Genomic DNA, 16,246 nt, shown 5'->3' on the forward strand with positions numbered 1-16,246 from the left:
TCTGGATATATTCAGCTTAAGGCTAGCATAATAAAACCTGACTAAAGCAGCCCTCTATAAGTATCTCTGCCTACTTTGGCATTGTCCATGCCTGTGTCACATCCTCTCTTTAACGCAACTTTCTTTCCAGCTGGCAATCATTCTAGTCCAGTTACTAAGGGCAGGAGGGAGGAGAGGAGAGAATGCTTTTGTGCCTGGGTCCTGCTAGAGTATTTCCCACAGGGATCTGGTTGGCCACTATATGCTGGACTAGGTGGGCCACTGGTTGGATCTAGCAGGCTCTTCTTACGGTTCCACAATGGAACCTTAAATGTGTTAAGTCTTCCACTGCCCTTTGTGATTCTGTGAAGAAGTGTTGGAGCTGCTCATCCATTGGTAGGTGAAAGAAAGGACTGCAGTGTGGTTAAGGCTAACAGCTTCTTCTTCACACCTTTGTTGATTTGGAACTCATGGCTTGTGCCCACAGTATTTGTGAGCTGCCCACTCACAACTTAACTATATTCAGTGATCAATGCACAGCCCCTTTCAATGCTTCCAGTGTACTCTGTATGGAAACACACTTAAATAGTAACTCCTATAACAGGGGTCCCCAAACTACGGCCCCCGGGCCGGATGCGGCCCAATCGGCCTCCCAATCCGGCCCGCGACGACCCCCGCCGCCCGCTGCTGCCGCCCGCTCTTACGGCGCGCGGCGCGGCGACGATCAGAAAAATCGGCAAAAAATCGCCGAAAATCCATTTTGCACATGCGTATGGGCCTCTCCCGACCCAGAAGAGGTCATTTCCGATGCACTTCCGGGTCGGGGGAGGCCCATACGCATGCGCACAAGCGATTTTCGGCGATTTTCCCCCCGCCCGTGTGCGTGTGCGCATGCGCACGGGCGCGCACTCCCCCGCCCTCCGGCCCGCTGCGCGCGCACTCCCCTGCCCTCCGGCCCGCCGCGCGGTCGGCGTGGCGGGCACCGGCCCACTGCGCGGTAAGTCTGGGGACCCCTGTCCTATAAGGAGCAGCCCCCTGCTATTTCGAGCTTGGCTCAAAATAGGCTGGGCAAAGTGAGGTTGGTATGGGGAGAGAATGTGCTAAGAAATGCACTACAAAATGAATTCTTCTAAAAAATTAAAAGCCACACAGAGCTAATGTACTTATCACTAAATCTGTAACTGTATTCCAACAAATGCCTTATCAGTGTAATTCAGGAAGTCCTGAGCTATTAAACAGAAGTATGCTTTTATAAGACCATATAAAAGCCATCTGTTTTTAGTAAACCTGCTTCCCACTGCCCTGTATTCACTGGGACTCTCAATAATTATTTGCAAGACACAATTGCAGCAAAGGTCACTATTTCCATAGCCAACTCTCTTTGGTAAAGGTAGAGAATAAATATAAAGATCATTTTATGTGCATTCTGTAAATGAAATGATCCTGTTTCATTTACTATAATGCATTTTTATTATCTGTTTAGAGGCTTTTATGTCTGTAAATTAATATTGATCAGCCAACCAAAGCACTTTATATACAATCCAAAAATGTGCAGCCTTTTCAACTTTCAGGCCGGTGACATTTTTTAAAAAACAAGTCCTTCATATTTATAAATCAATTTTGAAATCTGACACATTAACCAATTTTCCTTCTGTAATGCCTTAGTACAACAAACATTTCTGTTTTTTACAGCACACTAGCAAAATTCAAAAGCACCAAGTTCCAAAAACAAACCAAAGCACTTGGCTGAAAATAGTTAGGCCCTATACTTTCATGTACTGGCTAAAAGCTGACCTGATAATGCAAGTACATCGTGCAACACGTACAATTTAAACTGGGCCACAAACAAAAAAAACAGGGCAAATCCATGCCGAAGACTTAGAGCCTCCTTCTCTATATCCTCTTTGCATGCTTCTGCCTGGGTAGAATTAAGTCCATGAACACTGATAATGCTTATTGCTTTCACAGATGGAGGACAGAGAAGCACATGTGTCTATAGAAGCACGCCTACTGTATGAAGGTAACATTCCACCCACTTTTTGCTTCTAACTCTGCACAACACTGGCAGGCTGTGAAGAAGGGAATGCAGCCCATGGAGTGAAGGGTTCTCTGCCTCTGCCTTCGCAGAACAACCTGATGTCCATAATTCCCATGGCATCAGCATTCGACTTAAAACAATTTCAGACCGTCTGCTCCACCAAGCCTCTCTCACATGGGCCCTGCCCCAAGACCAGGTCAAGATGTCCCCAGACGAATGGGCTTACCCCATCAATAAGGCAACTCTCACTTGGGATCCTTTTGAATACTTACTCCATCATAGATGGCGGAATGGTGCAGCAGTCTTGAATTGCAGTCAGAGGTGATGTCAGATGAGCAGTGTAGGATGCTTCCACTACATGCTTGTTCCGATTTACCACATCCAAGTACCGGTTAAATTTTTCACGGATCTTTTTTGCTAGCTAAAAATTTTAAAGAAAAAAATCAATCAGTCCATCAAAGTTGCTCTTTAGTGTGCATATATACTGTATACTTGTTATGAAATGCCCAAAAGAAATGCCTAAAAGAAAAAAAAACATACGGTACCCAAGATCCCACCCGCAATATTTACCATGAAGAAATGCTTCTTTATTTTGCTATTATGAACAGCTAGTGTTAATACGAACAGTTTAAAGACAAATGGTCAAATTTATTTTAAAAAAAGATTAAATAATCTGAGACAACACATATGGAGGGATATTCAGTGTTGTGCTAACAATATTGCTCCATTAACACAAACATTTCTGCTTCCCTGATGGAAGGAGCCTCATCTCCTCCCCTCTCCCACTGTCCTGGGGGTTCTCCTCACACTCCAGAGCAGGCATAGGCAAACTCGGCCCTCCAGATGTTTTGGGACTACAATTCCCATCATCCCTGACCACTGGTCCTGTTAGCTAGGGATCATGGGAATTCTAGGCAACATATATGTGCCAGAACAAAGCAGCAGTTAAGCTACCCTATTGTATTCTAGTAGCATTGTAAATCTAGGCTGATAAGATATCCTTTTGTCATGGTGGTAATAAAATTGAAATTTTCCACAGGCATGTTTACGGAGTCCCAAAAATGCACTCATCCACAATGAAAAAACTGATCTAGAAGACCTATATGTTATGGTCACTTGAAGGATGCATGATAGAGATTTGCTGAAAACCTACACATAATTCTAGTGCCATATTAACTGTGATGAAACGGTTTAGAAGTATAATAAGAGTTACATTCTACCCCCCCCCCAAAAAACCCCAGATGTGTGTATAAATGTTCTCAATACGTCTTTACTATACGTATTGAAAACCCGTATGTCAATGTAGTTTTGCAGTACGCTGAATACTATTATCGTGCTTGACACTCAGCGTATTCTCCATATAGTGCTTTTCTCGGCAATCAGTGCTATGAACCAGAGCACTATTCCCCTATGCTAATTTGCTGTGTTCATTACAGCTAGGACACATAGAGTAGCATCATCTAAGTGGAATAGCTGCTGTTGTGCCAAAACGGAAACAGTAGCTCTTTACTCCTAAAACAGGATGTGCCTCTTCTTTAACTGGCTTCCTTTTACACATCCTGTTTTACATGGAGTCACATCTGTAAGCAACCTGTTAAAAACAGGAACCAGAAACAGAAATATTGTGTGTGCGTGGTTGTGTGTGCATGTGCGTAATTATATATTTGTGTGTACATGTGTAGTATGTGTGAGAGAGCTACTTCCAGCTTGCAGCCTAAATCAAGAAAGAGAATAATCTTTTAACAATTTGCAGCTCACAGCAAAATGTTCAATATCATATTTTAATGCATTCTTGCCTTCGGAGGCAGATAAAGTTCTTTAATTAGTAATGTCTAACTGGCTGCCTTTCAACACCCTCAATCACCTCTTACTTACTTACACACACAATATTCCACCTAAAGGAACAACCTGAAAACACAACTCAATTTGTGTATAGATTCCTGAAATACATAATTGGCCTGTTCATTAGTCTCCAAGACTGACAAATGTCCTTCCTAACTGTTAATAACAGGTCATTTCATCATGATTTACTTCCTTACATGAATAATGAGGCCTACACTGATAAGAGAAGTGACTTTGCCTCAATTGTTTCCATCAAATACTACAGCTCAATTACAGGTCTCAAAGGAACATAGTTTTTAACAAAATGTTGTTCAAATGAAATGACTTGTAGAATTATACCTAATTGGCATTGTAGAATGATTTATTACTAACACACCAGAGGACTGCGAATAGTCCCAACTAAGCTATGAGTCTAACACCATTAAATTGGTCTCAATTGTCACTGAGGAGGTAATACTGAGGTTTCTCTGTTTTTCCCTGCACAAACCAATTGCTTTTGGGCAAGTTTTTCCTCTTTACACTATGAAATATAAACTTAAAGTATTCAATCCTCCACATTTTATTGGAAAATACCAAAGATGCAGAATCAGTTTTTCTCAGTAGGAAAATCGTCATATATATGTTAATAGATAAATCTGTTAGCCCTCCTGACAATACAAATCATGTGGCCTTTATTAGAATAAACCAAACAATATACTTAATAGCCCACTGCAACACATTACTCTAGTTTATGCAATTCAAGCAGAAGCTACAGCATATGACTGGTGCAAAACTGCATTCAGAGCGCTGGACTCCTTGTGTACCCCTTAAAACGGGCACAAGAGAGTAGCAGACGGGTGGCCATCTTTTGATATGGCACAACAAACAAGAGTGGTTTCACATCCCTACTCTACTCTCTCCCTTCTCCTTCTTGCTCCCACAATAATAAGTCATGGCACATTCCTGCCAAGATTGCTGCTATCCCTTGCACTAACAATGGGAGCCGGGTGCCAGAGTTTGGTTACTATGCCTACATAGAGGATAACACCTGTTTGCATATGTATACCCATGTGTAAAAAGCACATCAAATGCCCCTGGTCCTATTGACAATATTTCTTCATAACATCAGTGAATCTCTCCGTTTCCTCAGAGACAGCTTACTCATTTGCATATACCCCTTGAGCTTTAAAAGCTCCTTTTAATGCTAAACTCTCTCTGATGTTTTATCCTCCACCCCAATCCTTGCCTCCTCACTGGTTGAGAATTAAAAAACGCTTCAGAGCATGCTTTATTGATGCCAGCTGTAAAATTTGTATGCCATAAAATTGTATTCAAAACATGCATAAATTTAGCCAACGCTTATATAATTACACTTGATGTAGCAGGAGTTAAAACCGCATGATTCCAATAATAATAATAATTCGTTTGTTAATTTAAAACAGCAGACTGTGGAGAGTTGCAAAGAATTTAGCACAAGAGACAAACATTCCCTTCCTTACTCTTCTATTGCACACTGCACACGAGTCTATAGGCCTGGTTTGTCATTCACAAAATATCTTCTATTGTCACCCATAGCTTCCTAAGTGGCTTGATACTGCTAGTCATTGTCCTGTATAATTCAAACTAGGGAGTTTGCTACAATCACAGAAATTTTATTATATCCTCTCCAGAAACTATTTTGTATGTTCCATTGCCAGGCTGTATCTGATATCATCTCTTAACTCATAGTTGGATTTAGGAAGCAGCCTCATCCCCTATCTGATGACAGGTTGAATTACAAACAGGAGATCTATGGGAATGCCTGCTATCTATCAGCTGTTTCTTTCCACATGATACAATGCTAACACCTTCCTTAGAGCTACAGTTAAGCCTGCACTGGTGGCTTGTTTATACAACAGTGACACTTCCTGACCCTTCTCACAAGCAGACTTCTACAAGTTGCTGCATGTAAAATTACTAAGAGCTGCTTCTGAAATATGTATCAAAGAGGCTGCCCCTCTCAGTTATCTCTCCCTGGATACCCTAGCAAATCTTTAGCAAACAGATGAACTTGTGTATGGGTTTTTTTAAAAAAAAAAGGGGGGGAGGGGCTGCATATTTAGCAACGTCCTACAGGATAACTTTGCACCAAAGAGACACTATTTCCTCTGCAGCTAAGCCTAAACCAAACGAAGGCCATCTGAAACCATAGGCAATGACCGATTTACATGTGTTCAACTGATGCGCGACCCCACACTCGTGCATCATGGTGACCTGGAAGTGGCCAGAAAAGAAGGCGGGACAGGGACATAGCTTATGTGCACTACACCTGTGCCTGGAGGTGGTTGGAGGATGGATGGCAGCTAACAGATTGAGGTTGAATCCTGACAAGACAGAAGTACTGTTCGTGGGGGACAGGAGGCGGGCAGGTGTGGAGGATTCCCTGGTTCTGAATGGGGTAACTGTGCCCCTGAAAGATCAGGTGCGCAGCCTGGGAGTCATTTTGGACTCATAGCTGTCCACTGAGGCGCAGGTCAATTCTGTGTCCAGGGCAGCTGTTTATCAGCTCCATCTGGTACGCAGGCTGAGACCCTACCTGCCTGCAGACTGTCTCGCCAGAGTGGTGCATGCTCTAGTTATCTCCCGCTTGGACTACTGCAATGCGCTCTACGTGGGGCTACCTTTGAAGGTGACTCGGAAACTACAACTAATCCAGAATGCGGCAGCTAGACTGATGACTAGGAGAGGCCGCCAAGACCACATAACACCAGTCTTGAAAGATCTACATTGGCTCCCAGTACGTTTCCGAGCACAATTCAAAGTGTTGGTGCTGACCTTTAAAGCCCTAAATGGCCTCGGTCCAGTATACCTGAAGGAGCGTCTCCACCTCCATCATTCTGCCCGGACACTGAGGTCCAGCACCGAGGGCCTTCTGGCGGTTCCCTCGTTGCGAGAAGCCAAGTTGCAGGGAACTAGGCAGAGGGCCTTCTCGGTGGTGGCGCCTGTCCTGTGGAATGCCCTCCCAACTGATGTCAAAAAGGAAAACAACTACCAGACTTTTAGAAGACATCTGAAGGCAGCCCTGTTCAGGGAGGCTTTTAATGTTTAATAGATTATTGTGTTTTATTCTTCTGTTGGAAGCCGCCAAGAGTGGCTGGGGAGACCCGGCCAGATGGGAGGGGTATAAATAATAAATAATAAACCGTCACACACAATGGCCCGGAACACAACCCCCTCGCAAATCGGGGGTTCCCTGTATGAGAATGTCTCAAACTGTGACACAGCAAGAACAAGTCCACTTGCTTCTAAGGAGGACCCAGCAATCCATAACATAAACATAAAGCTAACACTACTTTATTACTGGAAGAGAGAGAGGCATATGTAGCAAAAGTAACACAATAACGTATTTACACAAATCTAATCCACTATCAAATTTAATGTGCACCAGAATTTTTGCGAAGTAATTTGGCGAAAAAAGGTGCACATTACATTTGAGTAAATATGGTAAGTTAACAGAATGCTCAAACCTACTTTGTATATATGGATGTTTCAATATGTATTTTCTGTCAAAGATCATGGATGGGTGTAGTTATTACAATACAATAGTTCTTTCTCACAACATATTCCACTTAAAAGATCTGCCACCTTAAATTTACTACCATTTTTTTTCCTAAGCATTTCCCTAAATACACTTGTTACATCTCTGGAATCATAGATGTATTTCAAATATTTGAGTATTTTGTATATTTTCTGTATCCATCTTCACTATAAAAGCTGTACAGACAGAGCCAAAGGTTCCAATCTAACCTGTCCTTCACTCCTGATGTGCATGGAAAATATTTGCAACTATTTTTGCCTTTCTGATAACTCAGATCAAGAGTCCCTGCTAGGAATGTCTGGATCAGCAATCATGGTAAAACTTTCTAACAAATTCTTTAAAATGTTACTTCCCTTTCACAGGACATTCTCAGTCTTGACGTTTATGTACAAGTGCATCATTAGCAAGAACTTCAGATAAGCCCCAAAATATTTTCATCCCATGGTGGGCTTATAATAGGGTTATTATCAGAAGGAATTTTACTTCCACAAAGGAAGGAATTCTCTCTGATAGACTATCATCTTGACTAGTCAGATTAATTCGACACCCCACCTGTAGCCAGTAGGGGAACAGGCCTGTTTTGTTTTTGTGTTTTTTTTGTTCTAAAGTTAAAATTGTTGTTTTGTGGGGGTTTTTTAAAAAAATAGCGGATAAAACCTTTTTGGATGAGCAACGCTGAGTCTCTTTATGCAGCTCCCTGCCGTGCCGCCATCTTGAATCCTTTTTTTTTTGTTTTATATAATTACATGTGAAGTCACTATTCTTCTGTATGCTTTAAGATAGTAACTTTGATTCCCTTTTAACACCTAGAGTACAACAGGGTAATAATTAATTAGAATGCTTGTATGTCTCTTTTTCATGTGCCTTCTTTTCCTGAACAATCTTGGTTTCTTTAACTATCCTTTGTTGACTATTTTGTAGCTGAAAGGAAGTTCTTGCCATCAACAAAGCCTTGCTCAAATGTGGGGGACATGCTACTAGCCCATACGGAACAGCAGAAATAAGCTTTGGGTTGAAGGTCACCTGTTAAGTAGCAAGAAAGGAGTTCACAGACCAATGTCAGCTAACTCCCAATAGTGGATAATGTGTAAATGGCAGCAAGCTGACCTAGACTGGCTTAAGAATCTTCAAACAGTCACCCTGGAAGTGATTAATGTGATCAACACATAGATGGCACTCAAAGCTGTGGGTAAAGAGAGACTAGAAGACAACGCAAGGCGAAAACCTCAAGGAACCTCAATAGATTTGGGGAAAGCAGATATAATGAAGATACTGAAAAGGTGATTGTCAGGATAAATTCCGCAGCAACAGTGAGAGATTCTTAGAGGAGCAATTCTTAGAGGAAGCCAGGGCAAGACAATGTCCATGCCACTGAGAGGAGTATTTACTCCAACAGTGGAAGTGAAAGGGAGCAGTTGGGCGCAGAAGACGAACTCTATGTCAGGGTCCACCGAGCAGCAGGAATGCAAGTCGTAAAAAGTTCAGATCCCCAAAGATCAGGAGTGAGAAAGCCATTAGTGTGATGGGGCTAGAAGCAAGCAGCGCAATCTCTAGGACAAGTAAAACAATAAAAAGTGAGGTCCCAGAGGCAACAGCTAATGAGCCAAATGTTAGAAGAAAGCAGTGCATCTTGAGGGAGGTAAACAATCGCATTCCAGAGGCAGAGTGTGGGGCAAGTGTGGTGAGCAGGGCCTTTTTGCTGTGAGATGCTACACAGATTGAAAAAGTGTCTCCAGAGCTGAAGATTTATAGGACAAAAGGTGAAGCTGCAGTGTCTCCCTGAGTCACCTAACCAGATGCTTGTAATGTTGTCAACACTCCACATTTGGATAGCACAATTCAGACTGCCATTCCTTCAGGAGACATGCTGCCTTGGTGGTACAGAAGGCAAAGTATTAGAGCCTAGGGTTCCATTTTCAAGACCCCTTACATTGTTTCAGAGTTTATCAACATGAATGTTGAAATCACCAGAAGCAACGTGGGAATACTGTCAGAGAAGAAAGCATCCCTAGCATATCAAGGTCTGATGCAGAAGCAGAGAGGAACTGGAAGTAATATGAAAAGCATCTTAGCTGGAGTAGAATAAATCAAGGTTATTTTCATGAAGGCTGTCGGAGAGTGGATATTAATTACATAGTTCTGCTGCTGCTCTATATTTTGAAAAGCAGAATTAACTTTCCTGACTTTAAGTCCTTTGCACCTCATCATATCATATATCATAGCAAAATGCTTCATAATTACTAATTTAAATATCTTGCCAATAATACTCTTTCCCCCATCTCTCAAGCTTTGTATTATGTATTCTCTATGCAGCAGAAACATGACGTGTCATAGAATCTTTCTATTACTGGGTAAGCCTTTCCAATGCCCATCATTATTCCTTAAATCTCTCCCACAATACTGACTTTGCTCCCTACTGTTAATGGGGGGAAGGACTTGCCTGGAAATACCCTTCCAAATGACAGACAACTATGAATTTTAAAGAATAAAGTCTAAGGTTTCAGTAAACAGTATTAAAATTTAACAGAGTAATCTTTTTTTACTTTAAGCCACAGTTGTATTTCTTCACTTGTTTGGGTTGCAGAAAATTGGTACATTTTCTACCTTATAAAAACATGATTATGAAATCAGTAACCTACCCGAAACATTCTCTCAGCTGACAAACTGGCAATAAATGCTTTTAGAGTGTCAGTTAAGAAATTAATGAACAATAAGAGGAACGGCTGGTGGAGGATTAGGTTTGCTTACAATTTGTCTGCATTTGTTTTAATATGATCCATTTGTATATATTACCCTACACATAAACCTCCAGTACTCATGATTCATTAGCGCTAAAGAGTCAAGTTATTATTAAAACAGAAGTGCTCACTTACTCTCTTGCTCTTTTCAATCCTGAGCTTTTATCCATGGTAGTTATACTCTATAGGGGCCTCATCTATCTTCTCTGACAGCGAAGTATTCGTCACAATACTTAGAATGTTTAGACATTTATTTACATATTGTTAAGAGTTAATGTATGCATCTAGGGCCGTGGTGTAAGCAATATATATTGGAGGCTTTACCAGAAACCCCACCACCCCCACCCCCTTCTTCTAAAACCCATTGTATAATTTAACCCATATGATTTTAAGTGGTGTGCAGACCACCCAGAAAATGGCAGTGAAAGGCATTATCCTTCAAATAAAGCCGATGAGACTGTCTCTGAAAGAATCAAGATGGTTTCAAAAGGCCTAGATTTTACAGTTACTTTGACAATAATCCTTTTAGCTCTTAAATTCACACAAAGTTTTCAACATGAAGGTTGTCTTGGCTACACTATGTGATCTGGGACGTACAGTGGTAAAAGTATCTCAGGATATTTAAAAAATTATTTTCATGCTCATAGCATATTTTACCATATTTATTATAGGTCATTTTAAAAATGCCCTTCAATTAAATATAAAATTCCTAGAATATATCTCATGTGACATTTCGTCACTGTACCAAAGTTGGCAGCAATCCTGTGGCCATTCTTTATGGCAATAGGATTTTGTCTCCAAAGGGTGTACATTCAAATACAGCATTTGTTTTGTTTTTGAACAGGGCCGTCTTAACCATAGGCACCAGGGGTGTGGGGCACCCGGGTGCGGGGCGCTCAGGGGTGCCAGGCCGAGAGTCCGGGGCCCGAGAGTTGGAGCCCGGGGAAGAGCCCGCTAGTCAGTTGGAGCGCCATGGTGGGCTCTTCTGTTTGGGGGCGAGCAAGCCAGCAAGGTGCTGAGGCGGCTAGCCAATGCCTGGGATTGGCTTGTGGCCATGGAGAGGCCAGCCCAGTGCACGCTGCTTACACCACAAGGCGCCCGGCAGAGTTGTCGACAACTCTGGGCAACCTGGGGGGGGGGGCGCCGGGCAGATCTTTGCACCCTGACACTGCATATGCTTAAGACGGCCCTGTCTTTGAAACATCATCTAGATCCAGGAGGACTACTGACTTTACCATAAATTATAACTACTAATAATAACCTTGACTTGTACAGTCCTAGTGTCAGAAATCAGATGTGAAGAAGAAAGTTTGCAGTCTGGGGGTGCTCTTGCAACCAACTTTGTCACTGAAGACCCAGGTGGCCTTGGGGGGGGTAGGACAGCCTTCTACCATCTTAGGCTAGTACATCAACTGTGACTGCTTCTGGGATAGCTTGATCACAGTAGTCCAGGCATTGGTAACTGCAAAATTAGATTACTCAACACACTCTATGTAAGGCTTCCATTGTGGTTGGTCCAGAAACTGCACCATTATGCACGGATAGGAGTCAGATCCTATCAGCATATTGCACCGCTGGTCAAAGTTCTGCATTGGCAGCCATTTTGCTACTTGGCCAAGTTCAAAGTCTGCTCATTCAAGGTGAGAATAATTTATTAGAACCCACAGCAGTTGCTACTAACTGAGTTCATCAATGCTTAATTTAAACCACCATTTCACATTATCATGCATATAAATTCTTATAAGACAATCTGAATACTTTTTTTTAAAAAAGTTTGACTGTTAAATAAAACTCTTAAGCAATAAAAGCAGAAAGACAGAAGACAAAGCTGTACTTAAATCGCATTTGTTTCAATGGGAACCAAGTCATACCTAAGCTTTTCTCTTTATTTAAGTAGGACCGAAGTTCAACTAACTTAAGATGCAACCAACTGAAACCTTATAAGATATGGCAGAAATTCTGCTATACTAGCAGAACCAAGTTAAACTGGCAGAAATTATGTCATATCAGCACTACTGTGGTGTGTGAGCAGTATGCTACTATATCTGCTTCACCAGTGCCATTCTCCGGGCATAAAGCCACAAACTGGAGGAGTGGACAGGTTAGAGGAGGACTGAATCCTATACCCTTCAAACCTCCTTCTCACCTGCAACCACAGCCAAATGTTGCGCCATTCACAGAGCCAGGGTAAAGAAAATGATCTCTCAGGAATCAATGGAGAGGGGTGGGTACAATCAAATCTATGATGTATTTCCACAGTCAGATTCTGGCTACTAGTTATGTGGAATGTTACAATTTAATCTGAAATAACACACACTGGATACCGTTTTTTAAGTAACAGAATAGACCTATTGTCTATTCTCTTTGTCAACTGATTACTTGATCAATAAACTTGAATTCATAGACTATCTACTCAAAAGGGCGAAACCAAACATAATATCTTGGGATTAGGGAATTCATCTCTTTCCCAGAAGCATAGTTAGTAAACATCTTACCTAAATACATCCTTTGAAGCTCCCAGCATTAGTTGCTTTTCAAGGACAGAGTACTCCAATGGAATGACAATTGCTATCATGCTAGTTTATGTTAGCCTCCCTAAATATGGAGGCCTCCAGATGTCCTGGGCTACAACTCCAACCAGTTCCTGCCAGAACAGGCTGGTTTGAGAACATACCACTGACAAGCAGCTCAATGTATCCAAGATAAGTGAATCACGGAAGGCAATCCACACCAAATGACACCTAACTGTTTTCCATTTGCTTTTTCATATTAAGATACGCAAGCCTCAAACATTCCTCCTAGTGTCAGCTATGGGGGTTTTCTGTTCAGAATATTCCAGCTACTTCCATGCAGCTTGCCATGACTGTTAAGCCTTTCCTTGTGTGGCCCTGGGAAAATAGTGGTTGTTTGCAGGCTACAACTTAGGCTTCCTGGGAATTTGCTCTCCTACCTTAAGGTGTTTTCACATTATTGTTTGCTGCACCTCTAGCATGCTCCCGCCACCATTTTTTAAGACAGGTTCACACAACGTTAACTTCAATCTATCTGCATCCTATTGCTTTTAGAGAAATATTTATCTTTGATGCACTCAAACCAGGTTCCACATGATTTGAAAATGGAAGCAGTCATTCCATTGTAGTGTGAACAGATCAGGTGGCTTTGGAGCATACACAGGAGACAGCACATGCACAGATAAAACCTTCAGCAACCCTGGGAAAAGAAATCAGGTGAATGTGAACAGCAGGGGAGATATAAACTTGGAAATGCAGCAGAGGGGAAACAACCTCACAGGGGTTCAAGCTGAGCACAGCCTCAGACAGACCTTGTAGCATCACACTGTGGCTACAGGAGACATCACCTGTTCTGTAAAAGGTATTGATGCTGTGCTTGTGCACAGGAGAATTGTTTGTGCCATCACAAAACATGGGTAACACATGGGTGTTATTGGGAGTGATGTGTATTTGGTGGGTGATGACAGAATTGCTAGGGATATTTTCAAATGATCTTCACAGTTGTTACACTGCATCTCTCCCCCTCCCTGTAGCTACTGTGTTTTTAGATTGAGCAACAAAGGGTACCAGCTAGTTGCACTGGTATAAGTTCCACATAGTGGCTGCCATCTTAGCAGGACCACAGGAATGCCCTGCACACGTGATTAAGATAAAACATTGTCATACCCAAAAAATGGGTTCCTATTGCAAAAAATCGGTGTATAAAGAATTTGTATGTTTGCCAAAGGCCCATTGAGAAATGTAAAAAATCAAGTGTGCAGAAAGCAGAAAATAAGTGATACCTTCTCTGATATTTCCACAAAGGAACTTTACCACAGAGCAGTTTTGGATCTGTGATTATTTTTTAAAAAAAGGAGCAAGCTTGTAGCCACTAAAATATTTTACCCATAGCACCACACTAATCTATTAATGTTTTTCTCGATTTTTTTTATCAAATATTGGAACTTGAAATTGTTGCCCATTACTTCTAAGCCGTATCTTCCAAAAGCCAATCTTCACATTGCCCTGAACAGTAATGGTTAACTAGAGAACTACTGAACTCAGAGAACTACTAAGCATGACTAATGGTAATGTAATACACAGCATTTGGCTGATAGCAGTGTACTCCTTGAAGGATATACCAATTATCTTGATACTCTTCGTGACACTATTATCAATTATCATGTTATCAGTTATCATAGCTCACTGCCACTTAGCCAGCAATGGAAGCCAAGGTGATAAACCTGTTAATTAAAATGAATATGTGAACACTCATTTATAGCCAGTTCATATGATCTGGTATTATCAACTGCTTCCTCTTGACACTAAGTATGCTGAGATGGGTTCAAATAACAAGAAAGGGATTTAAATACACTTGGTGTTGACAATAAAAGTATTGGTACCATACTTCAGTTTTCAAAACACTCTACCCTTTATTGTTAAACTCCTTATTGTCTATCCTTAACATTTACTTCAAGGCTTCAAAGCACATACATTTCTGTAATCCTTGTGTGTCAGCCAGGCTCAAAAACTGGCACCCAGACTTTTTTAGGCGCTCGCAAATGGAGAATCTTTAGGTGCAAAATGCACCTGGGCGCCTGATAATTTTTAACCCTGATATGAAGGCAATGCCTCGAAATGACCTGTGAATCTGGTGAGGCCTAGTGAGTCCACCCAAGTGAGCACTGTGAAGACTTGAACTCTGTTTCCAGGCCTATGACAGTACTACTAGAACTTATTGGCTATCACTAAATAAACTCTGTTTTAAGTCTGCATATAACAACAAAGTACTTTGGTGCCACTAAGATTAAGACAGTTTTGTGTCATGAACTTGGGGGTCAAATCCCACTTATCTATAAACTTGGGGTTATCCTCAGTTGACGTGATTATACATACTGTAAAGTGAGACCAAGCAATGCACAAGACAGATAAGTCCTATTACTACGCAAAGCACAAATGTGAATGCAATCCAATCCAGAGAGCAAAAGATACTGAGATGCAAACACCTAACCAGAGACAATTAATTTCTGCAGTAGTCACTTTGTCTCTATTCAGCTCAAGTCTGATAGTGTCAAATCTACAAATGAATTCCAACACAGCTGCTTCATACAACTCTCCCTTCAAAACTTTGTTAAGTTTTTTTTTTAGACGTATGACAACGTTGTTGTCTGTTACTGAATGACCATGGAGACTTAAGTGTTTCCCTACCAATTTCCATTTTTTTTGTTCATTTATTATATTTTGAGAAAGCCGTCTGGTTGCCTAATGGTAATTGGTAATTGGGAAAGGGTGCTATGACACATGACAGCATGCTTGGAAACTTCTCAGCACACCGTCCGAGGGATTCTGGGAACACAAATTTTGGAAACACACTGGCTTAAGGAGTGAAAGGGATGGAAAAGGTATTGCACTTTGCCTCACAACTGTCCACTTCTCCCACCACCAAAGATATGTCTCATCATGCCTTAGTAACTATTACAATAGGAACGCGGGTGGCGCTGTGGGTTAAACCACAGAGCCTAAGGCTTGCCAATCAGAAGGTCAGCAGTTCGAATCCCCACGACGGGGTGAGCTCCCATTGCTCAGTCCCAGCTCCTGCCAACCTAGCTGTTCGAAAGCACGTCAAAGTGCAAGTAGATAAATAAGTACCGCTACAGCGGGAAGGTAAACGGCATTTCCGTGTGCTGCTCTGGTTCGCCAGAAGTGGCTTTGTCATGCTGGCCACATGACCTGGAAGCTGTACACCGGCTCCCTTGGCCAATAACGCAAGATGAGCGCTGCAACCCCAGAGTCAGTCACGACTGGACCAATGGTCAGGGGTCCCTTTATTAACTATTACAATGGGGCACATATTCCACATTTACATAGCCAGTGAGGTGTGGCTAGAGGATCCAGCTGGGGCAAGGGAGACCCAGGGACAAATCTCTACTCTGGTATGAAGCTGTTTGGGCCATCCACTTTATCTCAGCCTAGCCTACTCTGCAAGGTTATGGTAAGGATAAAATGGGGGTGGGGAAGAATCATGCACACAGCCCTGAACTCCTTAAAGAAATGGAGTTGCGTAGGATAAAACCACACTAAATAAAGAAACACTAAATTTACA

At 41.9% G+C, this 16,246-nt stretch overlaps 1 protein-coding gene across 1 annotated transcript in view; it reads right to left on the reverse strand.

The window, feature by feature from the left end:
- Positions 1-16,246, reverse strand: part of CACHD1 (cache domain containing 1) — a 124,136-nt gene that overhangs the window by 62,579 nt on the left and 45,311 nt on the right. Inside the window, exon 3 of the mRNA XM_035121480.3 lies at positions 2,290-2,438. Within this exon, the coding sequence (XP_034977371.1) occupies positions 2,290-2,438 (149 nt within the window). The remainder of the gene's footprint in view (positions 1-2,289; positions 2,439-16,246) is intronic.

Source organism: Zootoca vivipara, chromosome 7 (assembly GCF_965207765.1).
Source record: "Zootoca vivipara chromosome 7, rZooViv2.hap1.1, whole genome shotgun sequence".
NCBI classification, from domain to species: Eukaryota; Metazoa; Chordata; class Lepidosauria; order Squamata; family Lacertidae; genus Zootoca; species Zootoca vivipara.